At 46.9% G+C, this 25,385-nt stretch overlaps 3 protein-coding genes and 1 long non-coding RNA gene across 5 annotated transcripts; 3 read left to right on the forward strand and 1 right to left on the reverse strand.

Annotated features, from left to right (window-relative positions):
• Positions 1-5,032: 5,032 nt before the first annotated feature.
• LOC4324828 (uncharacterized) lies at positions 5,033-7,410 on the forward strand. Its single transcript, XM_015789656.3, has 3 exons — positions 5,033-5,491; positions 5,579-5,705; positions 6,325-7,410. Exons 1-3 carry the CDS (start codon positions 5,118-5,120, stop codon positions 7,168-7,170), a joined length of 1,347 nt encoding a protein of 448 aa, XP_015645142.1. The 5' UTR covers positions 5,033-5,117; the 3' UTR covers positions 7,171-7,410.
• Positions 7,411-8,660: 1,250 nt separating this feature from the next.
• LOC4324829 (nematode resistance protein-like HSPRO1) lies at positions 8,661-12,660 on the reverse strand. The gene has a single exon (XM_015782520.3). The coding sequence runs from the start codon at positions 12,536-12,538 to the stop codon at positions 11,114-11,116; it is 1,425 nt and encodes a 474-aa protein (XP_015638006.1). The 5' UTR covers positions 12,539-12,660; the 3' UTR covers positions 8,661-11,113.
• A 5,922-nt stretch (positions 12,661-18,582) lies between these two features.
• LOC136354245 (uncharacterized) lies at positions 18,583-19,827 on the forward strand. The gene is made up of 2 exons (XR_010737913.1): positions 18,583-18,957; positions 19,082-19,827. It is a non-coding gene; the product is annotated as an uncharacterized lncRNA (long non-coding RNA).
• Positions 19,828-20,851: 1,024 nt separating this feature from the next.
• Positions 20,852-24,798, forward strand: LOC4324832 (cell division control protein 6 homolog). Of its 2 annotated transcripts, XM_015766767.3 has the most exons (17): positions 20,852-21,112; positions 21,235-21,334; positions 21,413-21,636; positions 21,717-21,791; positions 21,867-21,973; positions 22,074-22,180; positions 22,273-22,332; positions 22,426-22,499; positions 22,598-22,648; positions 22,819-22,868; positions 22,971-23,031; positions 23,510-23,599; positions 23,685-23,750; positions 23,849-23,944; positions 24,029-24,118; positions 24,211-24,352; positions 24,502-24,798. In XM_015766767.3, exons 1-16 carry the CDS (start codon positions 20,939-20,941, stop codon positions 24,253-24,255), a joined length of 1,470 nt encoding a protein of 489 aa, XP_015622253.2. In that variant the 5' UTR covers positions 20,852-20,938; the 3' UTR covers positions 24,256-24,352; positions 24,502-24,798. The 2 variants fall into 2 exon arrangements, with proteins under 2 accessions (XP_015622253.2, XP_015622249.2); XM_015766763.3 differs by having other exon boundaries at positions 21,235-21,636.
• Positions 24,799-25,385: the final 587 nt, after the last annotated feature.

Below are 25,385 nucleotides of genomic sequence, written 5' to 3' on the forward strand. Positions count from 1 at the left end.
TGATAGGATAAGTACTGATCCGATGGTTAAAGCATATACATCGGCTAAAAGTCCGATGCCATAAAATCCAATCGATTTAGATAAACAGTGAGACCTTTGTTGCAATCGGCTAAATCCAACTTGTATGTAATCTTTGTAAGCCGATGCAACGTCCAGATAACTTATCGGCTAGTACCGCGATAAAACACTAGGTCGGACCTAACCGATGCAGCATGAGATTATATATGATAATCTAATACTTGATGAGCCGATAGATCTGTCTAATGTGATGGATATAACAAGTCTATTTATAACAGCATTGTGATTGTAGAGATATATCGGCTAAGACAGAAGATCAGACATAACCAAGACAGTCCCAACTAAACTGATGCTTTTCTAAACACAATGCAATTAGAGATAGAATTGAGATATAAGGTAGGCAAATATATCAACCAAACTAGAGTGATCCAAGAGATCGAAGCGATACAGCTTTGAACAACACCAATGTAGCTGATAGATTCACCAGGGCCGATGGAACGTAAGACTTACCCCTTCGTCGGAGATCGAACTGAATCGATGCAGGCCCGCGTCAAGTGCCAAATTCCGCCGGTTGATAAGTAAAACCTCAGAAAAGAAGGTAGCGATGCGCCGAGAGTAGTATTGATCGAGAGATCAATTACAATAACCCCGGGTGTATATATGTATACCCATGGGTAGATACTAATCCTTGTAGGATAAGAAAGAAACTTTCCTAAAGATAAAAGGAAAACATAAAGTCCTTATCGAACACTAAACATACTTCCCTAAAGATAAAAGGAAACTAATAGACTATTCTTAATTAATAGATAAATTGACATGCCGCATCCTCCTTGAACTCGGTCACTTCTAGATAAACTTCATTTAGTAGATTAATTTTCATAACCGAATCTACTAAGAATCCGACTATTGGCGACTTGATAATTCCCATCGGCCGATTCCATGGCTCTGAAGTCGATACTGACTCTAGGCCGATGATGACTTTGGAGCTTACCAAATTTCACTATTAACAACTACTACATAAAGTGTTTTTACATTCTCGGCCAAAACCTATTTTCGCAGTCGAATGGCAGCCCGCCTTCCCACAAGTGTCTACGAAAATAGAGATTATCGTAGGTCCATCCAGCCGCATGGGTGAATCGATTATCCAACATGACCGGTTAAGACGGCCAACTGCGATAATGTTTTTTGGGTGAAAAAATAAAATCAAAATATCCCCAAATCCCTTCTCCTCTCACAAACCCTAGCTCTAGATCCAGATCCAAAAGTTCATCACGACAACAACAGAATCCATTAATCCATTACTTGAAATTGAAATTGAAACAGAACCAAAAACCAAATGCGAACAAACATAAACTTCATCCACATCCACAAACATGAACTCCATCCACAAACAAACATAAAACAAATGAAGATCTGGCCACCTCCACCGTCTTCTTCGCCGCCGGATCCGGCCGACGCCACCACCATCGTGCGGATGCGCCACCTCCACTGCCATCGCCGCCACCGAGACAGGCTGAAGAGAGAGGCACGATGCGACCCTCTTCACTACTCCCCGCCCCTCCCAAGGTCACCGCACTAGATCTGTTGATGGCAACGGGGTGCCTGATCTTCCGTCAAGTAGAGAAAACTATCAATTTGGTGGAAACTTGACACATTATCGTGCTTCTGATCAACACTATCCGAACCCTATAATTGCAGCACCACGTCTTCTCTGGTTATCAACCATGTCGAAACCGATTGACCTTGTTGCTGCAAATTGAAAACATAAGCAAGAACAAGAAAGGTTGCAACACAAATGCAGATGATTGATTAATAACTCGAAGTTGGGGTTCCACAAATCAATGAACGACGAAACTGGAATGGTATAAATAATCTAAGTAAACCCAACCCTAACTTGATAGTGGCTACAATATATATAGGTTCTAAGGTCGACCAAGGAGGCAAGGACACCTGGATGCATCCTTATTTGATTCCAACACGATACACGGCCCAACAGCCCAAAAGACGGTGATGCAACACCCGTACATATTCTAGACGCCACGTGTTTCAACAATTCCATTTGACTTTGAAGGAATGATGTGAGACCAGGTCCATTGGAAAGGCGGTCTTGTTACCTTTCCATACATAGGTAGAACGTCGAAGATGGAGTCCGAATGTGACTTGTGCGACATTTTTTGCACAGACTGCTCAGGGAGCCCGAGGTAGACTCGAACATGGTATGATTTGGGCCTCCATATTGACTTGAATGCCCTTGATGATCTTGTCCATCTTCTAGCTTCTCTCCTTGTTCTTCTCCATAGTTCCTAATCATAATAAAATTATTAGGTAACAATCTTTCCTAAAAATCACATGAAGAAGTACTTAGGAACAAGCTCACCTATAAATGCAATTGTCGGGTGTGAGCTCTAGTGATTGGACCTTGTACGAAAACATGAGAAGTATTTTGCGTATCCAAAGGAGTAATGTCCTCATCATCCATCCTCATGTGGCTGCGCTCAACCTCCCTGCCGCCTCCTCTTTGCCATGCCATCGCCGGATCCACCCCTCTCAAGGCCAGTCAGCGGTGGGTCTACAAGAGAGGCAAAGAAATCGTCGTCGATCCGTTGCCTCCATGCTCAGTCACCATCGGAGCGGAGGGGGAAAGGTGATGGGAGAGCAGGAGAAGGAAGGCTGACCTTCGCCGCCCTCTGCCATTGCACGCTGAGAGAGAGAGAGAGAGAGAGAGAGAGAGAGAGGACGGGATAGCTAGAGAGAGGGAGGTGGAGAGAGGGTGTCAGTGGCTCGGTGCGGGTCATTGCACAATAAGAGGTCCACTTGCGATAATACATTACCGCAGACTGGCCTTGAACCGCCCCCCAGGGGAGCGATTTTTTGCATGCGGGGTCAGTTATGGTCCATTTATAGCCTGGGGGAGGCCTCGTATGGAAAAATCAAATCTGTAGTTGTGCTAATACCCGATTAATTTCAAGGCTCTTTTTATCCAGCAAATTGATTCCCTGATCCTTTCCATAAAGAAAATCGTTTTCCATTACCTTATGATGAAAAGAATCCATTTTGATCATATTTGTTGCTACCTGCTACGAGTACATCAATAGTACAATCATCAACTACAAATGCCACACATATAAAGTTACTCGCTGACTAGTTGGCATCCATGAAGAAATAAAATCTGCACAAACATTGAAACTTTTTCAAATTGGACACCCATGAATGAATGTATGATTATGGTGACCAAATACTCCAAGTGACCTTTACAACAAATGAGCTTGTTCATCTCAGTTTGGTCCTCACTTCTCAGCTGAGAATCCCGTTTATGTACCTACACAAGATTAGCACAATTGCATAAACTAGAAGACAATCCTCTTTAATAAATATTGACTTCTTCCTTATTTGTGGTTCCAAATGATTGTTAGCCTATGTGGTGAAAGCTTTCTAGCTGAAATTGTTTAATCTTGTACACGTTTTGGCCCTTCTAAAAGGCTTCCGTGTACTAAGGGCCTGTTTGGCACAGCTCCAGCTCCAGCTTTTTTGGAGCTAAAGCCCAGCCAAATAGTTTCTGCTCCACCTAAAATGGGAGCGGAGCTAGGTGAAGCGCTCTCATAGAATGAACTAGAGAGGTGTAGTTGGGTTTAGGCAGCTCCACAACTCCACTCCATACTCAACTCCTGAAGCTAAATTTTGGGAGTTGGAGCTCTACAAAACAGGCCCTAAGAAAGCTTGTGTAAAACGTTATGTTGTGTAACACTGATTACCTAGGGTTAATGGTAGTTAGTAAGTTAAAGATGTCACGGCTCAAGCTGCTACTGTACTAATCATTTGTGGTAAGTAGTTAATCATATACGTTTAAGCATTCTCCTTGGAAAGTACAAGGAGCAAATGAAGTAATTGGATGAAGTAATCAGGAGGCGTGCCATTACGGCGCCCCAACGTCTAGTTTTCTTATATACTTATCAATCAGTCTTTGAACAACCGCTCCCATTTGGATATGACTCATGAGGACCAATTAGCTCCATTGGTCATTCTTCATCCAATGGCTATGGTTCCTTTATCTCTATTTTGTCTTTTTGGTATCAGATGGCTGCCGCTCAATTGCTTACATGGATGAACCTAGCTAGTACGAATTGGTGTTGGCGTTTCACTTAGAGAGAATGGGACAATCGACATCAAAATGCCAAAAATTTAAGGATAAACCCGTTACTTTAGAGCATATATATGATGTATTATCCCATAGATAGTAGTTATCATGCACCATTTATCATTTGTTTTTTCTTCGGTACCTCGACTAATTACCGGTTATTCTGCTAGATATGTAACGGCATTGAATATATATCCCTATTTAGACATGTCGGTTTTAGTATGCAGTTTCACTAATACGACAAATCTTTGTCGTATGTGAAATCAAAACGCCAGATTTCTAAAAGCTTAAATCCGCGGGTAGTTAACATTCAGTATTTTTATAGTTTAATTCTTGATACTTCTGAAGATAACAAATTCTAAATTTGTGATGACAATAAGATTAACCTGTTTAAATACTTTGGTGAACATTGGCCGGACTCTTGAAACAGCCGTCCATCCTATTGATGCATTACAGCATTGCTTATGGTATCTTGATCAGTACTACTGGATTAAATGCTCAAGGACTGTAGCCAAATCAACCATGGTGGTAGACACACACTCAACGTTCATATTCATGCCTGGCATGGGATGTACACTAGAGTGCTTTGCATGGCATGCAGATACAGCCATATACCTTTGCTCAATGCCTATCCTACTGGCAGCTCATTGCCACTACTGATATGAATTTTATATTGACAACACCCTTTTGTCTGCCAGCTCACCTCTTCAAACGTTGCATGCACTTGGTGTACACAACCTCCTGGGCTATACGGACAGCTTAAAAGAGACCTGGAAGGTTATAATCTAGCTCTATTTGTGACCATTGGATCACTTCACAGATGAACGGCTGATGCATTCCCTCTTCTCCTATATAAAGAGAGGACTCAGGTCTCCATCACACTATTCTATCCCCTTATTGACTTTCTCTCAATCGACCTCATTCTGTCTTTCCTAGAAAATCCTCCACCCACAATCAAAAATCTATGCTTCCAACCTCAAAGAACAAGTTGATGGCGGCTGCAGGTAACTCCTTCCTCAACCAAGATCCGACGATGATGGGATCTGGGATGCCGCATATGTACTTTGCAAGCTCTAGCCATGGCACCGGTGCCCACTACCAAAGTCCTGGTGGTGCTCCCATCACCATGGCAGTCCCGGACATGGGGTTTCTTGTTGCAGGGATAGGCATAGCTCCATCTAGCTTTGTGATGCCAGAGGGGGCCCTAGCAGCTAGCTATAGCGCCATGGCTACCGTTCCAGTAGGGGTTGTTGTTCCTCAACAGCAGTCGTCACGATTTGGGGGCAACAATGGTAACCCTGGGTCGTTCAAAGGAGCATGGACAAGGCAAGAAGATGAGTAAGTAATAGATCAATCGACTTCTAGTGAGATTTTATTTTTCTCACTAACAAGATTTTTTATATCTATGTGTTAACTTGTTTTCAGAGTTCTCAAACAAATGGTGATACTCCATGGAGATCGTAAGTGGGCAACGATTGCAAAGAGCCTCCCAGGTCGGATCGGGAAGCAGTGTCGCGAAAGATGGACCAATCATTTGCGCCCAGACATCAAGGTTTTACTCTTAACTTCTTGATTCCTATATTATTATGTAGATCTAAGGGGGTTTCTTCATCCATGTGATTTTGAGGGGTGATTTCTTTTTAGATTTACATTAAAATCATGCTAAGCAGTATTCTAGCATAGGGATTATCGAAATAATTCATTTTGTTGCGGTTGTTGTGTATGCTAATCTTAATGTTCTAGGCACCGAGTAATCCAAAGCCTCCGTTTTATATGATGTTTTTAGGACTAGAAAATCAGTAGATCTTGGGCTACAAGATCAAAGATTCAGACTCATCATGTCCCTGCAGGAAAAAAAAACAAAGGCAAATCTGTCCAAAATTGTACCTACTTCAATTAATGCGTATTACATTTTATAAGGTTAAATCTCTTCTTGATTTATAACTACGGAGTAAACAACAACAGTGTTATACAACACCCTGCATGAATATGGTAGCCGTTAATGATCATATATAGATATATTTTTCTATCCTTAATAAATGTACTGCTTAGATTTAAATTATTCCAACTATCTACCGATCTTAGAAGGTTCGAGGGCATATTTTCTTGTGTTGTGTCGCCGATTGCGTGGATGAAATTAGTATTCAAAAACTGTACAATTTATACTGCAGAAGGACGTCTGGACTGAGGAGGACGACAGGATGCTGATCGAAGCACACAAGACTTATGGGAACCGTTGGTCAGTAATCGCAAGATGCCTCCCTGGCCGGTCGGAGAATGCTGTCAAGAACCATTGGAACGCGACTAAGCGGAGCCTGAAGTCGAAGCGTCGGATGAAGAAGAAGAGCGTGCAAGTGGTGAATTCACCGCCGGGGCAGCTCTCCCCCCTTGAAGAGTACATCCGCAGCCAGTACCCGTCGGCCGTTGAGACCACACCGCCGCCACCGGCCGTGCCTGCACCGCCTTCCGACGTCATTGTGCACGGTGCCGGATCGGTCAGCGCAGGTCCAACCGTTGCCACACAGGAGCCCACCGGCACCAACCCATCGGAAATGGGGATCTACCTTGGCCTGGGTAACCCGGCTGGACCGACCACCCAGCAGCTAGCGGCGATGAACCTGAACATGTCACTGGCGCCGGACCTCAACGCCTACAACGATCAGCGAGAGGGGTACTACCTCCCGTTCGTCCCGCAGGGCAACCTGCACTATGGGATGCATGTGCCGGCACCGCCGGTGCAGCAGCAGCAGCAGCAAGGGATTAGCGTTGATCAGGGCCTGCATTCTTCTTGCCTGAGCCTGTACCACCCGTTCCCGGGAACCCACCCGGTTAGCCTGGATTTCGGTTGCCAATCCAGCAACCATGCCAACGCAGGTGGCTACTACAGTGAAGCTGGCCCAAGCAGCGGCAGTGGCAGCGGCGACCCTGACGACGTCGACGTCATCCAGATGGCCTCCAGGCAGTTCCTGATGCCGTCCGAGGCTGAGGTCACTCTCGACCTGACCAGGTTCAAGTGAGGTTCGCAGTGCCAGTGCCAATGCCATATCACCGCTCGGTTAATAAATTTATCTTTTGTTTTAGCAGCTCCTGTTACCTTTCTCCAAGTACAATGCATACCTGACTGTATGACTGCAGTGCGCGTTTAAGCTTTTCTTGTATTTCTGTTTGGTACATTCGGTGATCATTCGAGCTTTGCATTGTCCATGTGGTGTACTGGTGTGGGAACTTTAACTTGTTGTACTAGTACCTTTTATGCATGGATCAATGTGTGGATTTCATAGTTTTCCCCCTAAAATTAGTACTCCTATTCCTCGAAAAGATGCTTTTAATTTTGTAGTTTACTACTGTTGAGGTATTGGAGCGTGGAAAGTGGTAGCACCTGGTACGTCTACTCCATGTACTACAGTCTTTGCTTGCTTCCGCGGATGGTGCGCAGCTATCTGGGCTTTAAATGTTGGCTCGCAGACAAAAAGAGCGCAAGAGTTTGACGTGCAGCAAAGCTGTTCAGTTCCTCTCCCCGAACCACTCAAACGGCTGCCTGCGCGCGTGATGCGCCAGCCAAGGATGCATGCATTGCATGCAGCTAGCTGCCTCGGCGTACTTCACTGCTGGAAGTAGCCCGGGAATAAAGGCGAATAATTGTAGTACCTTAATTAACTATTATTACTACTCTGCTACTGGAGTTAAGTTGTAACATTTGTCGTATTAACTTCAAGTGCCAAATGTGTCATTCAGCATCTTTCACACCAATACACCATGGTAGTAACCAGTAGGCAGTAGCCAGCCACTCCATAGTCCATGACACCGTCTGATTCCGAACTCTGACTGATATGACAGATTTTTCCTGAGTTCAGTGCAATGTCCTATGTGGGAGGCCCAAACCACGTGGGGACGGCCCAATCCTTGCCGGAAAGTTGGTTTCACGGGAAACGGGCCTCCTGAATCGGCCCTAAATGTATCTTAACTGGGCCGAAGCCCGATCCTTTAGATCAGATGCTTCAATTTCGAAACAAGTTCATTCTAGATACCTCAATTTGTCGCCAAATATGATCCTTAGTCTTGAAAACCGGATACAACACATCCTTCAACTTATCAAACCGTGCAATCGAGGTCCCTCGATAGTATTTATCTCCGGTTTTGACTGACGTGGTGCCTATGTGGATCGTTTGACCAGGTCTTCGTCCGACGTGCGCTGGCGTGGCGCTTACGTGGCAATGTGATCCAAATATAATAATAAAACCATGGGGCCCACATGTCAGTTTCACACAAAATAATAAAATATAGTGGATCCCATGTGACCCCACATATCATCTCTATCCTCTCTGTTTCTCCCTACTTATCTGTTTCTCCCTTCTTCGGCCGGCAGAGCAGGGGCGGTGGTGCCGTTGTGGTCGGAGCAAGCCGGCGGCAAGAAGGCCCCCTCTCCCTCCTTGCCCAACGATGACGACTACGAGAGCCGCGCACCGCCACCTCATCAGGAGATGACGAGGATGGAGATGAGATAGCGGAGAGGGAGGATGCGGGGAGGCCGACGAGTGTGGCGGAGAGGCCTCCCGGCGCTCACCGCCAAGCTCAAGGCCGTCGGCGCCGCCGTCGCGCTCGAGTAATCCCGAGCAGAAGAAGGGGTTCGCCCTTTTTTTTGGTTCCTATTCATTATCCTTAGATCGAAGATGCTACGCTTGTGGATGCCTTGATTTGTTTGGATTGAAATTAGATGCAATTGGGGCAACTGAGCTGGGATGAAGGTCTTGATTGCATTGTTGTAGCTTGCCTAGTTACTGATTTATCATGTTGCCTAGTTACCGCCTTCTGCAGCAGCGCCGAGGCTGGACAGCATGCATCCGCGCGCCATGCTAAGCGCCGGCGGCAAGAGCGGGTTTCTCGTGGCGGCCATCGGAGAGAAGGGCGATGATCGACAGGAAGGAGCTAGGCGACCTCGTGTCCCCTCCCGACATCCTTCCTCCCTCCTCGAGCTCCTTGGCCTACCAGCGAGCGCGCGTAAGAGAGAGATGTCTTGTGGCCGCTCTTCTCTATCTGGGGCCCATTCCCAGCGTAAGGGAGACGAAGAGAGGGGAGAGGAGGAAGAAGATGAGGGGTGAGTAGACTAGCATGTGGGGTCCATGTGGTCCCCATCATTTTTTATTAGTTTGTGTGTGAAACTGGCATGTGAGTCCCATTGGTTTTATTATTTTTTCGGATCAAACTGCCACGTAAGTGTCACGTCAACGCCACTTTAGATGAAGACCGAGTCAAACTAGCCACGTCAGCCAAAACCGCTGTAAACCACCGAGGGATCTCATTTGCACCGGTTTTGATAGTTGAGGATCTGTTATATCTGGTTTTCTGGTTGAAGGATGAAAATCGGATTCATTGACAAGTTAAGGGACTTCAGATGAACTTATTCCTTCAATTTCGTCGGCATCGTGAGTCATGATGTTGCTGTTGGACATGCTGGCATGTAGGCCCAATAAATTAGGCCTTACCGTCAGAAATGGCCCATATGCCCTTTTGATCTCCTTTCCTTCGTACTAGGCCTTTTTGGTTCATCAAAGATGGCAGGGAGATTTCTAAAAGTAATACTATATGACAGAGGGATGAAAGGTGCTTCGTTCTACACACGTAGATACGTTTAAGGTTGGCGACGACGCTTGCGGAGAGTTTTTGGGAGTACCTTGAAATGAATGGGCGCATGTTGATGGTGTGTTTGCAAGTGTGCCTTTTATGCAGTAATTGAGAAAAGAAAAGGTTATAATCCTTTGAATGTTGATATAGTGTTTTGCTTTTTCTTTTTTTTTTACGACCACTACATGAATAGACAACTCATGTTGTATTTGTATGCCCATTTGCATGCTGATGGTGTTCATCTCCCTTTCCGGCTAGTGCAATCCGAGGAATTATACCCAGCTGCGCAGATACAATGGATTTGCGTGCAATCGCCCACTGGTTTAGCCATTTGGGTCGTCCTACCGAGGAACTCAGACTGCCTCTGACTGGGAGGCATGTGCTGGTGACGCGGTCTCGACGAATACATGTTGCCCAGTGCACCTGCCGGGATGATCTGGACAAAATGGTGGTCTAGCTAGTTCATATCTAGTTGGACTTGGACCGGTTCTTTGAACGTAAGGAACGGCGAAATTGTGTCTAACACGTCTAGATTCTAGAAGCAGCCTACTTAATTTGAACCTTCCTTAACCCTTCCTGTAGTAGTTGGCATGTTAGTCAGTTAGATAAGCTGTAAAAATGCGGTTGTATAGCTTCAGTACAATGATCTTTGGCTGAATGCTGTTTTTTTCCTCTATGGTCTACCTTATCGGTTTTGTGATGTCCGGATTAGTCGCTGGAATTTCTTCCTTTTTTTTTCTCTGTTGATGAGGGGGTAATTGATTGTTCTTCCAAATCTGTCATGTGCAAGTATTACATAAACAGCTCGGTCGTTACTTTTAGTTGCATACTCTAACTCATGTCCATATATACCAAGTCCGCTCAAATCTTCTATTAGGACATGGTCAGCTTAAGTCTCAAAAGATGGCCTGAGCCACATCCTCTTGATTTGATTCATCACCAGGATTACATTTATAGAGCATTGCTGTAACTAGGTATATAAACATATATAAAAAATACTACTATCTGATTAGGAAATAATTTTTCCTTTGAAACAATTCGTAGTACATCAAACATTATCAATATCGGACACATAATCCATTGAAACATATTTACAGAGCATTATATACATCATCAGTACTCTAATTGAAATATATGATCCTAGATCATTTTCCCGTTACCATCTAGTAATCAAATCTAAACCAAAATGTCTCCCAATAAAACATTTACTCGAACTGAAAGATGAACGCGACCACTACCCTACAGAAATAAATCATAAATGTATTAAATGTATCATCAACCTTGAAAGACTGCAAAATTCAGGGTCCGGCGGCATCCATCCGCCACTATTTCCGCCGCTCAGCTTCGCCTGGACGAAGCAGAGTCACCGTCACCGGCCATCCGCCGTACCCAGTAGTCGGCCAAGAACGTCTTGGCGGCGTCGAGGCTGGGGAAGTAGGGCGGCTCGAGGAACATCTGCGCCAGGGGGTCCATCTCCTCCGCCGGCGAGAACAGCGCGCGGTTGGTCGACGACTCCGCGGTGCCCATCACCGCCGCCACGAGCTGCCGGTACGCGAAGAAGAACCTCCTCACCGCCGCCTCCACGGCCTGGAACGCCTGCAGCAGCTCCACCTTGCCGGCCTCCTCGCCCTCGCCGCGCCGCCGGCTGTGGAACAGCCTCATGGCTGCCTCCTGCACCCTCGGCCCGCCGTTGGGGTCCACCTCGACGCCAAGCACACATGGCACACGCTTCTTGAGGTCCCTCGTGGCGTTAGCGACGTGCAGCAGCGCCCTGGAGCGGAAGCAGGAGGACGCGTCGGAGCCCGGTGCCGCCCGTATTGCGAGCTGGCTCTTGAGCCGCAGGAAGTCGTCCGGGTCCATCAGCAGGTGCAGGTCCTCGACGTCGGCGAGCAGCTTCCAGACGCGTTCCAGGATCCAGCAGTCGCTCGCCGCGGCCTCCCAGTTTCTTGCTTCGATCCGGTTGTTTAGGCGGGTGAGAAGCTGTGAGGCCGCGCACAGCCAGGACTCGAGTATCTGGTGGATAGTGAACAGCGCCTCGTTCTCCTTGTTGCGGTAGCCGGTCTTGGGCTCCGGCGCGATCTTCGCCTTGAGGGCGTGCAGCTCGTGCGGCCTCACGACGCGGTCGTACTCGAGCACCGGCTTGCCGGCGAGGTTGGGCTCGCCGAGGCCGAGGGTGAACACGCAGCCCTGCATCTGGCTCTCGATGGCGTACTTGATCCTGGCCGCCACGGTCTCGGACTTGTCCCAAGCGGCGAGCCGCGGGAGCAGGCTGGCCTCGCTGACCTGGCACACCACCGCGGCGGCGCTACCGGGAATCTTCCACACCTCAGACGCGCTCCGCTCCCGCGGGAGCACGCCTTTGGACGCGCTCAGCTCGGCCAGCGGCGGGCACTGCTCGCCCTCGCAGAGCGCGGCCACCAGCTCCACCTCCCTTGCCGCGAGCGCCTCCAGCCGCCGCGCGAGCTCGCGGCGGCTGGCGTAGCCCCGCGGGTCGGAGAGCGCGACGGAGATGAAGCGGAAGGTGATCTCCAGCGCCTGCAGCGCCGGCTTGACGAGGCCCTCGTCGGCCCACTCCGGACAGCACCTATCCTTCCACAGCCTTGCGAGCTCCGGAAGCCGCAGGTACTGCTCGTACTCCTCGACCGCCGTATCGTCCTGCACCCTCAGAGGCGCAGCCACCGCCCCCGACGACGACGAGGAGGACGCGCGCTGCTTATCTTCCGGCCGCACCGGCGATACAGGGGACAGCTTGGGCGTTGCCATCTCCGCGCTCCAGTTGAGTTGAACTCTCCCTCGATATGATCAGCGTCTAGTTTGAATTTTCCAACTGTATACTCCCTCCAGTTATCGATCGCTAATCCTCGCTTGTCTTTGAGTTTGGCCTCGAGAATTAGCAGATGAGTCGTCTTTATATACTGCTGCGCTAGGTGGAAGTGGAGTATTACAGCTGTACAAGGGGAGCGTGCCAGCATGGCGTGTGGGCCACGCTGCTGCAGCGTGATTCGAAATTCAATTTTGGAAACCGCGGGTGGGCCGGGCCCTGTGCCTGTGGCTGGCGTTCGCAGAGAAAGGCAATAAATAATCGTGCAAAGTGAGAAAAGAAAGAGATCTTGAGCTTATCCGGATGAAGGAGAGGTGACCTCTAGTTGTGTGAACTGTGAACGGCGGATGCGCTCGTGGCCTCGTGATGTCCAGGTCGTCGTGAATCGCGATGTTCTCTTGCGTTGGGGCAGCTCACGCCGACGTTGTATTCGATGTAATGCTTAACGCGGACATCTCTATCCGTTGCGCACTTGCGTTGCCCACCCTAGGTAGGCCGGCACGAACGAGGTTCGCTGAATGGATAAACGGCGTCTCTGTTTCTCTCGCTAGTCTCGTAAAAGAATACTATCAAATGAAAACTTCGTTCGCTTGCCCTACTTTGCTTGTGGTTTATACTTGTGGATGATTCTATATTGGAATACTAGTTCCCGAAGCGAACGGCGCAGCATGTATGATGATTTTGGGTCGGCAATATCGTCAATGAACGACGTCGTAGCTCTGTTATTTTCCTATATGTTATTCCATATCGTGAGCGTACGTAACTTTCATCGAAAGGCTTTTGCAGTTTCGCCCCGCCCGGCTTTCGGTAGTGATAGATATCTAGGATAGGCAGTTGACCTCAACTGAGTTTTCCCTCTTCGGTTTATTTAGCACCAAACGTTCTTGTCAACCAATTTTGTAATATGTAGTGAGCGTTTAAAGTTGTCTTTCTGAGCTTTCTCCTTATCTTCTCGGGTTGTTGAGCACGTAAGAATACAAATACAACCAATCTAGACTGCATGCTATGGCCTTCTTTACACTATACTCAAAACGACTGTGTGATACCACTTATAGACGGGGTCGACAGTTCTAAACCATAAATTAAGCACGGTCGGTGGAAATAATCCCATATGCACTACACAATTACTACTTCACTTACTGTGAACTTTCGGTTATACTGACGCCTAAGTATCTCTCTCCTAATTATCTCAGCAAAAAAGTTGTCTTGTCGTAACGCACTAAACCAAGCCCAAGTAGGCAGCAGCTCGTGTAGTCGTGTGTCTATTGGCTAGTGCGAAACAACCGGATCAATTTCAGTAGGGCGTCGCAATGCAATGCTGATACGACGTGCACCTAGCCCATCACCCACGCTCAAATTCCACCGTCACCCACGCTCAAATTCCACCAGCGGGTCGATCGCCGCCGCGACCGAAAATTCAGCGGTCGTGGCGTGGATTTGCCGGACGACCGCCCGCCCGGCCGTCCGCGAGCGCTGCCGAACTTTGACGGCGTACGCGCCGAGACACCGCGCGGCCCTGCTCCCCAGCCTCCTACTAGTCAGAACCGGCAGTAGCCGAAGCAACCAAGAAGGTTGGGTGGATATGCGTAATGCGTTGATTTGGGAGGGAAGCGCCGTGTTTTGCCATGTGTCGCCTTGCTATTCGCGGTGCTTATCGCTCGAGTGGATTTTCATATTGGTTGACCTAGTATATTCCACGACGACCTGTGCTGTTTAGTTAGTGGCGTAAATTAATTCAATTTTGGAGGATTGGTATTTTCGCGATAAGTACGAATGCGTTTTTTTTTTTAAGTTGACCGGAGGAATGGGAGGTTGAGAATAGGTTTTTGTGCATATCCAGGAGAGATGGAGATCGATACAGGCTAGCTGGGGACGGGTTGAGGCTTTTTAGCTGAAGAAGACGTGCTCGTACGCGAGATGAAAAGCATGTAAGGTCGGCAGATTACCTGCCTAAGTTACCCTGTGCGACAGAGCATATGACGTGCACCGACTGATTTTGTTCAGTTACGCAACGTTTCAGTATACATAACTGTGCATGCGAGTTCAAATGATTACCTCAAACGTATAGAGACATCATATGGTATTTGTTTTCAAGGGATTAGTTTACTCAATGAAGGAAACGGGCATGCGAAAAATTCAGATCGGTTTCTCTCTGACTCCGAGAGTACTCGCCTCTCAACCCATGAACCGCGAACAGCCGCTACAACTGCATTGTGGATAACATTGACCCCTCTTTATACCGAGGGTGGTGCATGATCCCAACTGGCAACGAGCGTGCTCGTGCATGTGCATGAACCCGCCATTAAAACCCGTCACGGTCGTTTCGTCGAGGGCCATAATTCGTGCATCAACGGCTGGGCTCCGGCGCGTGAGTCGTGACGTCTGGGAAGGGAGGCCGGGTCCATGCCGATACGGGGCCAAGATTATGGCCACCAATAACATCTCATCATGATTTCCGGATAAGAGCTTACGAAGGTAGTAGTAGCTGACCAGCCGGCCTCCGACGCCTCCCTTCCTTGCCGCCTGCGCGCTAGTACGAATAACGAATGGACAAGGACGACCGGCCGGTAAACGTCCACGACCCGATCCGAGTATCTGACCAATCCGTCACCAGGATTAGCTCGTTAAGTTTCTAGGCGGACAAGACTTTCACGCAAACGCACGTCCGTCGCTGTCGTGAAAAAGAGCTCTCGATCTCCCAAGAAAACCGATCCGATCGCGGCCCCGGTGTCCCGTACGTCGATCACTCGATCACCGATCGAGGGCGACGTGTCTAGGCTGAGGGGAGACAGGGACGCCCCGCCACGAGCGAGGAGGCGCGCGCCTCGCCGGTTAACCCGCTGTTGCCGGACGCGACGCACGCCGGCACACGCGGGTGACAGCTAGCGGTTGGCGAGCGTTCTCACGAGTTTACCCCGGTCCGCGACTCCGAGGGTGCGTGCTGTGCATGAGCCGATGCGCGTCGGCTGCACAGCGCAGCGTAGTGGTGCGGTGTGACCGACTGGCGTACTTGTGCTGGCGACGGCGGCAACTGGGGTTGGGATTGGATTGCGCCGGTGCAAACGCGACATTCGTTTTCTCCGTTCCGTCCCCTAGCCGACGCGCCTTCTCGTGATGCGGGATCTGGGTCGGACGAAGGAAAGAAGGCTAACGACAGAAGTTCGGCGGTGTGTGTGTGGGGCACAAGGGCTTTCAGTTTTCGGCGTTCCAGATAAGGGGAGGCCTCGTCGCACATGGCGTGCCGCACGGGCCGCGGCGCACTACGGGATTAGACGAGGCCCATCATGTGCGATGCCCAGCTCGGCCATATGCTGCGAGGGGGCATCGGTCATCGGTGCGCGCCGGCTGAGATGACCAAGCCGACGAGCTGGCAACCGTTTCACCGTACATGGCAGCTCATGATCTTATCTGGTTTGATTTGAAGACTAGTCCAATTCGCACGGTACTGTATTGCGTAGGGTACTATGAAAATCATTGGTTTATGCTTCCAAGCAGACATTACGTCGAGTATCTACCCTTAGTTTCAGACATCACTGAAGCCATTTTTACTACACCAAGGTTCACAATTTCGTTTAGGGTCAAAATACAAGCCCATTGATATGAAGAATTTCGATAAAGGATTTTATAAAACCAAGTGGTTCCGGGAGCTTCGAATTACGGAAGAAATTCAAATAGAATTGTGCACCCTAGCTCAAGCTAAAAAGTCAGGTTTGAGCCTAGTCCCAACCTAAAAGACCAAGCCGAAGCTAAGTCCAAACACCTTTTTTTTTAATAAGTTCACTTTGAGTCCCTTAACTAGTGATCAAATCTAATTCGTATCCTTAAACCACAATATCTTGACCTCCAACTATTAAAACCGGTGTAACTTGACTCCCTCGACGATTTTGGAGGGTGGTTTCGCTGACGTGGTGTTGACATGATCTTCGTCCTACGTGGTGTTGACATGACGCTTATGTGGTCACCACATGGCGCTACGTATGACGAGGACCAAGTCAACACCGCCATATAGTCGCCACGTCAGTAAAAGGTGATTACCTTTGATGTTGTATGCCACATGCTCACGTGACTAAGGCGTTGTGTTTGCACCTAAATGACAAAGTTTGGGACGTGCAATACACCCTGCCTCTAAACATTTTTCTAAGAACTTTTTTTTTCTAAACCTGTTTATATAGGTTGGAAGCATCTAAGATTAATTTAAACATCGAGATTTCTAAGTCCAAACAAATAGTCATGAAAATGTTTGAAAATATTTTTGAGCTTTAGTAATAGTGTCATCGTTGGCTTAAAAAAATACAACTCAAAAATCAACATGAAAAGAAGATACAAAGAGTAAAAAATCTACTAAGCAGTAAAATGGATCATATTTTATAGTTTACTGGTAATGAGGAAAAAACAGTTTATAAATAGATAATTTCTCAAATCAAATAGTTCAAGAGAGTAAAATTAACTATTATTTCCTTCTATGAATAACTAGCAAAACTGCCCGTGCATTGCCACGGAAAGAAAAAAAAGAGAAAATTGAATTACAACATATTAAATTATAATTAAATGAAATACAAATTTTCTGGAATATTTTGGGTATTTTTTAAGTAGGTAGGTATATAATTAAATTAATTTACAAGTAAAATAAGTGTGAGAAATAAAATGATATGGTTGGATTTAATTTTCATTAAATTCTCCATATTAATTACACTTTTTGAAATTTTCTTGGAATTTACTGAGCTTAATTGCTAATTTTGATAATACAAACATCATTTAAGCATTTATTTAAATAAAAATCATTCTTTCTCTATGAGCCATTTTCAGCCTATTTTTTTCTTCAGCCTGCAAGCGACCAAAGTCTACATAATATCCCCACACTCCTCACTTGCCGTGCGGGCCGTAACCAAAAATGTGTTGGACCATCGGCCCACGTGTGGCCCAAATGGTGCGGTCCGGTGATGTAGGCCAGCCCAACGCTCGATCAATCCGAGCCGTTTGTTTTGATGGATGGCTCAGATCAGTTCCAATCAATCAAAACCCTAACCCTAACCCTCCCTCTCCCCCTCCCCGATCGGCTCAGCCATCCCCCATCCCCCCTCCCACCGCCGGCCGCCTCCCCGCACGACGCGGCCTCTCCCCCTCCCCTCACCGGCGCCGACTCTCCCTTCACCCCTCCAGCGGCGCCGCTTCCCTTCCCCTCCCTTCTCCACTCCGGCGGCGCCACTCCCTCTCCCCCTCTCCCTCCTGTCTCGCTGGCAAGGCGCGGCGACAGCGGGGTACGGCGGTGATAACGCACGGTGACACTCGTCCCTCCCCCTCTCCCTTTCCCTCTCCTCATTGCCTCAATGCCCGTCCCTCCCTCTCGGTGATGACGCCTTCTCCACCCTCAAGATCCGGCGACGTCGACGGCGACGACGATGTCGTCAGCCTCCGCGGGTGGATCTGTCGGTGGTGGCGGCTACCGCTTGCGGATCTGGCAGCGACAGCTCCCTCCGTCGCCTCTCTTCTTCCTCTGGCGACGGTGGTGGCGTCGGCGGTGGTCGTGGATGAATCCGGCAGTAGTGGCGACGGCCGAGGGGATCCGACGACGCCCCGTGGTCGGATTCGGTGGCGACGACGGCGTTGGTGGCTTCTCGGTGATGTTTTTATTTTTCTTCCCTTTTTTTTTCTCAATCGCTTGTTGTCCGATTGAATTTTGTATGAATTTTTTTTTTGCTTTTTTTTTGCCTTATTATGATGCAACCGGATTTGATTTTTTTTCACCTTTTTTTTTTTTTTGCCCTTTTTCACGGACGGACGACGGAAACACCTTTTAATTTTTAGACGATGGAAACACCTTTTAATTTTTTAAATAGTAGAGATGTAGTTGACAGAGTTGCCAGGCCTATAAAAACACGATTCCAACTGGCCCAACGGTCTTCCCTAGCCAACTGGCCCACGGCCCACGGCCCACTAGCAGCACATCTGATGCTCATCTTTGTAACCTAGGTCACATAGCCAACTTGACAGTTGACACTCGGGCCCGCGAGCCCCCGACTCGCCCGCCGCCGGCCGCCAGGCCGATGTCCGACGACGCTCCAGCCTCCTGCGCTCCTCACCTCCTGTTCGTGCTTGCTTGACGTCGACGCTGGCCTGGCCTCGCTCGGTCCTGACCGAGCCTCGAGGAGACGTCGCCGCCGACCGCCGGGGCTGACCTCTCCTCCGATTGCCCGACGCCCGCTCCAGCGCTCCTACTCCATCTCCGGCCTCCGACTCCCAGCCACAGGGGCGCAGGCGGCTGATCCCCAGGCTGCTATCCGCGGCGGCGGCGGCGCGTGCGGCACAACTCGCCATTTCGAAGGGAGTAGCCGCTCTTTGATGAGCGGGCGAATGGGTACAGGTATGAACCCGTACACTGTAACCGTCTCACTGAGAGGAGGGAGCGCATCGTCTGCCGTCGTAACTATAACGGCACGGTCATGCCGTTGGCAAATCCTGATCGTTCCTTTTCTTTGGACGATTAGGATTTAGAAGGATCCAAATACCAGGCCTGCAAGTTCATTCAAGCCCACTAACCAATCGGCTGGTGCGGCAATATAGGCGCCGCAACCTTCTGACGCGAGAGAAGTCCCGATGCTTTTTTTTATCGATTTCACTTTCCCCATCTTCATCTCTCACCTCTGTCTCTCTCTCCACGCATCTCTCAATCACTGCAAAGCAGGAGCGCCGATTCAGTGGCTTCAACCATAAATTTTTGCTGCCAATAACAGCAATAAGCTCCCTGATATTACCCAGGTTTGCTTCCCATCATTTTTGTCAATTAATTTGGCTCCTGTTGCTAGCAGCAATCAGTCCTGGAAGCATTGGCAACAGTACGCAGCTATGGTTGCTGTAATCAGAGAAGTCAAGCACGCATGCATGAGCAGAAAATGGAAGAGACGAAGCTAGAGGGTTTGGGACTGATTCCAGAATCATCGGCCAATTCAATTTCAGTAGCTTGTGCTTTAGAAATCTTCCGTTGTGAAGACATTAGATGACTTGTCTCTGGTAGTTGGAGCATGTGGTTGTGTTCAATAGATAAATCATGCAAGGTGTAAAGACCAGAATCCCTATCTAAGGTAATTCCCATTCGGGCATCACAACCTGTTCTTGTCTCAGCTCGGGGAAGTTTTGTCAAGTGATCTCTCTTGTCCTGTGCTCGGTAGCCCTGATTGGAACATACAAATCTACATGATGTAACTACCTTGTCAATTTTACTTGTGTTCTCATACTTCTTCCTAGCATTGAATCCTACTTGACCTCCATAGAATACCCAAAAGTTCCAAGCCTCATCAGCACAACTAAAATTCATGCCTATTCGAGGTATCCAAGAAGGTGTGTTATTTGTGCTGCAAAACATGGCATCGCTTCTTATTTTACCAAACATGATTAATGTAAGATATGAAATGAAATGGTCGGACTGGATTTAGATGGTACATATGGAACTATGAATCAGATCCTGATATGGCACTCACAAGTTTGATGACTCAGAAGGAGCAGGTTTTTCTTGCAGCGATTGCTTTCGTACTAGCGTCTGATCTCCCTCAATCTCATTGCTTCAATCAATTGTAATATTGTTTTAATCATAGGAGAACTAATTATATGTATTACAGATGAAGATGATAATATGACTTACTTATTTGGAGTCTCTGTTGTTGTTGGGGTACCTCGATCTTCAGAATTATCCAGTGAAGACATTTCTTTAACTCAGATCTTGCTTGCATATACTTTGGCCTCTTGAAACTCTCGATCAAGAGATGGCATCAGACCCTTTGGAGAGAAAGGTGAAAACTGATTTCTATAGGTTTCTATCCTCTAAAATGAATGGGTGAAATTGGCGCCAAGTTATCTGCTTGCCGCGCGCCATTTCTCTCGCGTCAGAAGGTTGCAACGCCTATATTGCCACACCAGCCGATTGGTTAGTGGGCTGAAATGGACTTGCAGGCCTGGTATTTGGATCCTTCTAAATCCTAATCGTCCAAAGAAAAGGAACGATCAGGATTTGCCAACGGCATGGCCGTGCCGTTATAGTTACGACGGCAGACGTGCCGTTATAGTTACGACGGCAGACGATGCGCTTCCGGGGGACCCATACCCGCGAAGCATTAAGCGGTCCCCAAAATTTTCAACGCGCCCTTTCACACTTTCGTGTCGTTCCCGCGCGAGGGTGGGAAACCCTTTGGCGGGCTTGGCTCTCGCGCCACTCTCCACCACCGCGCCCTTTTTCTTGTCGCCCACCTCTCGCCCCATCCCCCACAAACAATTCCTCCCCAATTTCCCTCCCAAATCTCTCCCGCCTCCGATCCCACAGTCTCTCTCTCTCTCTCTCTCTCTCTCTCTCGATGCCGACGCTTCGCAGCGCCACAGCGAGCGCGTCAACGGCGGGCACGGCCTCGCCGACGGCAATCGCCACCCCACGAAGCGCCAAGCGGCGCCTCACGAGCCCTCGCCGAGCCGCAGGGTCACCCGACGCGTCTCAGTTCACATCCCCCCACAAATCCCCCAATGTCGGAATCGTAAGTCCCCCACCTCCCCTCGATCTCTAGTGCAGGACTATGCAGATGCTGGCGTGCTGCTGCTGCTGCTGCATATTACCTGGTATTCTGTTGCAATGAGGAGCAATTGCTCGATCTTGCAGGTTGGCACCCCGAAGCTGCTCTCGGCGTCGCCCAGGTCATCTAGGAAGCGGCTTTACGGCGACTTCGTCGCGGCCGAGAAGCCCAAGTGGAATCCTCGAGGCAAGTCTCCAGAATCCCATTTCAGTAGGGCTCAGAGTTCTGATTGGGATCTGACGAAAGAATTCATCTGTTCTGCAGATCCCGCTCAGATGCAGGTGGTCAAGGAGGCGCTTCACGTGGCTACGGTGCCCTCTTGCGGATTGGTCTGCCGAGATGATGAGCAGAGTCGCGTGCTTGAGTTCTGCAAGGGTTGCGTGGAGCAGGAGCGTTCAGGGAGCCTGTATGTGTGCGGGTGCCCTGGTACAGGGAAGACCTTGTCGATTAACAAGGTTAAGGAGAGCGTGGCGCGTTGGGCAGACGAGGTAAATTCAATTTCTCATGGTTCTGTAAGATTCCTGAAATAGGAGTGTGTAGTTGTTGATATGGTTGTTTGTCCTCGTAGACCGGAATGGAGACACCTGATGCCTTATCGATCAATTGTACAAGCCTAGCAAAGACGCATGAAATTTTTAGTAAGGTATTTACTGTTGCCTAATTATTGACTCGATATATCTATGCAATGCTGACAGGCACTGACAAGTTCTTGATGCAGATACTTGCGAAGTTTCAGACTCGGAAGAAGGCAACCTGCAAACTGTCACCACTTCAGCAACTTCAAACCATGTTTTCCCACAAGGAATCAGCCCCAAGAAGGATGTTGTAAGGACTGCTTGAGCCCAGTACCCATCCTCACAACCTGGCCTTTTTCGTGCCATTTAGTTCCTGGCATCACAATTTTCATATTACTGCTCCTCTGTAGGTTGGTCGTTGTGGATGAGATGGACTACTTAATAACAAGAGACCGGGCTGTGCTACATGATCTTTTCATGCTTACGACTTACCAATTCTCAAGATGCATACTGATAGGTTAGATGTCAAAGGATGCTTCTTGTACTTTTGTAATTATGTTAATATCAAAATACTGTTTTGCCAATCGACAATTGGTGCTATTTTTTCAGGTATTGCAAATGCTATAGACCTAGCGGATCGGTTTCTTCCAAAGCTTGAGTCCTTAAATTGTAAGCATTTACCAAATACTAGCAAGAAAAGTGTTAACATAAATTGTATGAAAGAAATTAACATGTCTTTGGCATTATAACACTAATTTACAGGCAAACCACTTGTTGTGACTTTCCGTGCTTATTCCAAGGATCAAATATCTGACATAATTAAGCATAGGCTGAAGGTAATTCGTTTATCATGTGACCAACTGTGGCTCGTGCACATCTGTGTTCAATTACTTGACTTAAATAGGTTGCTTACCTTTTGTGATACTACACATAGGTTCTCGAGTATGATGTTTTTGAACCACTGGCCCTTGAATTTTGTGCTAGGGTAAGTCCAATTACTACCCAAGTACTCATTTGTAGCTAGTTCATTTTGAAATATGTCAGTTCACAAGGCAGCATAGGTATTTTTTTTGTTAAGGAGAACATCATGGTGCAGTTAGCATGAAATTGACGTGTTCACTTATTAACAATGTTTGCTTAATATTCTTATACCAGAAAGTCGCTGCAGCCTCTGGAGACATGAGAAAAGCTCTTGGTGTTTGCAGGTAACCCACTTCTCTTGCAGTGACAACTATTACGTTTTTGCACTAACATGTTGTTCCATCATAAGGTAAGCCAGTCCATAACTTAATTTTTATTTATTCCAGGAGCGCTGTAGAGGTTTTTGAAGCAAGGTTACAAGAGTCTTCTGATCAAGAATTTGGACTTGTAAGTCATGCCGTCTTTTGATAGCTTTTTTTTTTCTTTTGAGGGAAATCATCTTTTGATAGGTAACATGTATAACCAACAAAGTGGTTCCTGTAAAGGAAATCACCTTTGTTCATGTCTACATTGATGTAAGTCAAGTTCACAGTAGTTGCTTCAACTGTAAAGCTTCCTTGCGGTTGGGTCCATCTGTGTCTCTTTGCCTGACTTCTTCTGGCCGGTAGTCGGTAGACCACTAGAACATGATTCTAGTGTAGTACTTACCACCAAACAGAAATTTGTATGTGCATGACTGTTGTACTACTAAACAAGCGATTGACAGTGTATTTCATGCTTTTAGTTGCCTGGATCTAACGCTGGTCGCCAAAATAAATTTATCTTTTGTTTGGATGATGAAACATTGCCACATTGTATTTCTTTCACAAGATCAGTAATTTACTTTCCTGTTCCAGTGTCCTGTTGTCTAATATAAGTATTACAGGTGACATTTGACCACATGGACATTGCTTTGTCAAAGGCTTTCAAGTCACCTGTAGTAGATAGCATTCTCTGTCTTCCCCAACATCAGCAGGTAAATTCAGATTTACCATCTCCTGTTCCCCTCGATTCTTTTTCCAAATTTGCTGTATTCATTTTCCTCGAATGACATTCCGCAGATGGTATTGTGTGCATTGGCAAATACTTTTCATCATTGCAAGAAAAAGGCAACGACTCTAGGAGAGGTAATATTCAATATTTATTCACAGACATTCTGATAGATCACGCTCGTTAGCCACATGTTGTAATATTCTAACCAATCTATTTTAATGCCCTTTTGCAGCTCAATAAATCATACATAGAAATTTGTAGATCAACCCAAGTCCCAGCAGTTGGAATGCTTGAATTTTCAAACATGTGCATGGTTTTGAGTGATCAGGTATGCAAACATGAAGTAAGGCCAATCCAAAGAAATGGAAAGAAATTCAAAACATATCAAGTATTTATGGAATTTACATTGTAGGGATTCATGAAGCTTGGGCAATCCAAAGAAGATAAGCTCAGGAGAGTGATGCTTCAAATTGACAGTTCAGATATCACTTTTGCATTTAAGGTATGGATAAAGTGGTTCTGACTATTGTAAATTCTTCGCATCATTGTATGTTTTGTTTCCAGATGTACTCATTAGCCTAATTCATACTACAGGGTAACCGGTTCTTTCAGAAATGTTTGGAGCAACAAAAATTTTAGTTAGTCACTCAATTCAGCAACGACGTCTATACACAGTTTGCATTGTATCTTATACCAAGTGCCAGCAAATCAAAAGCAATAATGCCCAAAAGTTCAGGTGAAATTCTATCTCTATTACTGTACCAGTCACTTTCATACTGCAGCATGTTATCCAAAAAAACATTTCATACTGTACCAGTCACTTTCTCAAGCATCGAGACTACTACAACTTTATGAACTATACTTAGATCTTTTTCCTTGTTTCAGGATTTTGCATTCTATTGGATCAAACCAACGTAAATTTTGACCCCGTCCTCAATGTTTATCAATATTTATGATTTATGGCGAAACCCTTTGCTGAGAAAACTGTACATGCGGGATGAGTTATGATTGTTTTTCTTACAGTTCTTCTGAAAGATTCCTAACTGTATTTGTAATTCTAAAAGGTAGTTGATTGTAGTTCTGATTTTTCCCCCTAGTCTTATTTTCCTTCAACACAGTCTACATTGATTATGATTTAATCCATTGACATAAAAGATAATTTATGACGGTTGAGATCTGTAATGCAGACCTCTCTCTCTCTCTCTCTCTTTTACTTTACCAAAGGTTATGTATAATTTCACTTTATTTATAATCAAGCTACAAGGCTCGAAGCACTTTATTTGTTCTGTATGCAGTTTTATCTCAGACCTGGAAAAAATAATTCTGTTACTTAGGCTGGCTATATAAATGGGCCTGGAAGTGCTATTGACAATTGGGCTTCTGTGGGCTCTTTCTTGGGCACATTTTCTTCTCTCCTTTTCCCTGCAAAAACTATAGGTTGGCTTACCTGGGCAAGGAGGTTGCAAGGATATGCACACATTTGTATCGGACCGAGTTAAAATGCACCTATGTTTTTCTTCGACAGTGACGGATCGAGTAGATACTAGCCAAGTACCCATGTGTTGCAACATATTATTAAAAATAAATTATGTTGTGCATGTCATTTAAAATTCAATATAACTCTAAAAAGTTGAGTTTTTTTTCATCGAGATGAAATAAAGCAATAGATGACACCTCGTGTGTTGTTTCTGAGCAACTATAAACATTAAAAATTGGATTTCGTTGCTATTTCAGAAGGAAATTATGTCATGCTAATAATAGTAATAAGC

This window comes from Oryza sativa, chromosome 1, assembly GCF_034140825.1.
Source record: "Oryza sativa Japonica Group chromosome 1, ASM3414082v1".
Classification (NCBI taxonomy): domain Eukaryota; kingdom Viridiplantae; phylum Streptophyta; class Magnoliopsida; order Poales; family Poaceae; genus Oryza; species Oryza sativa.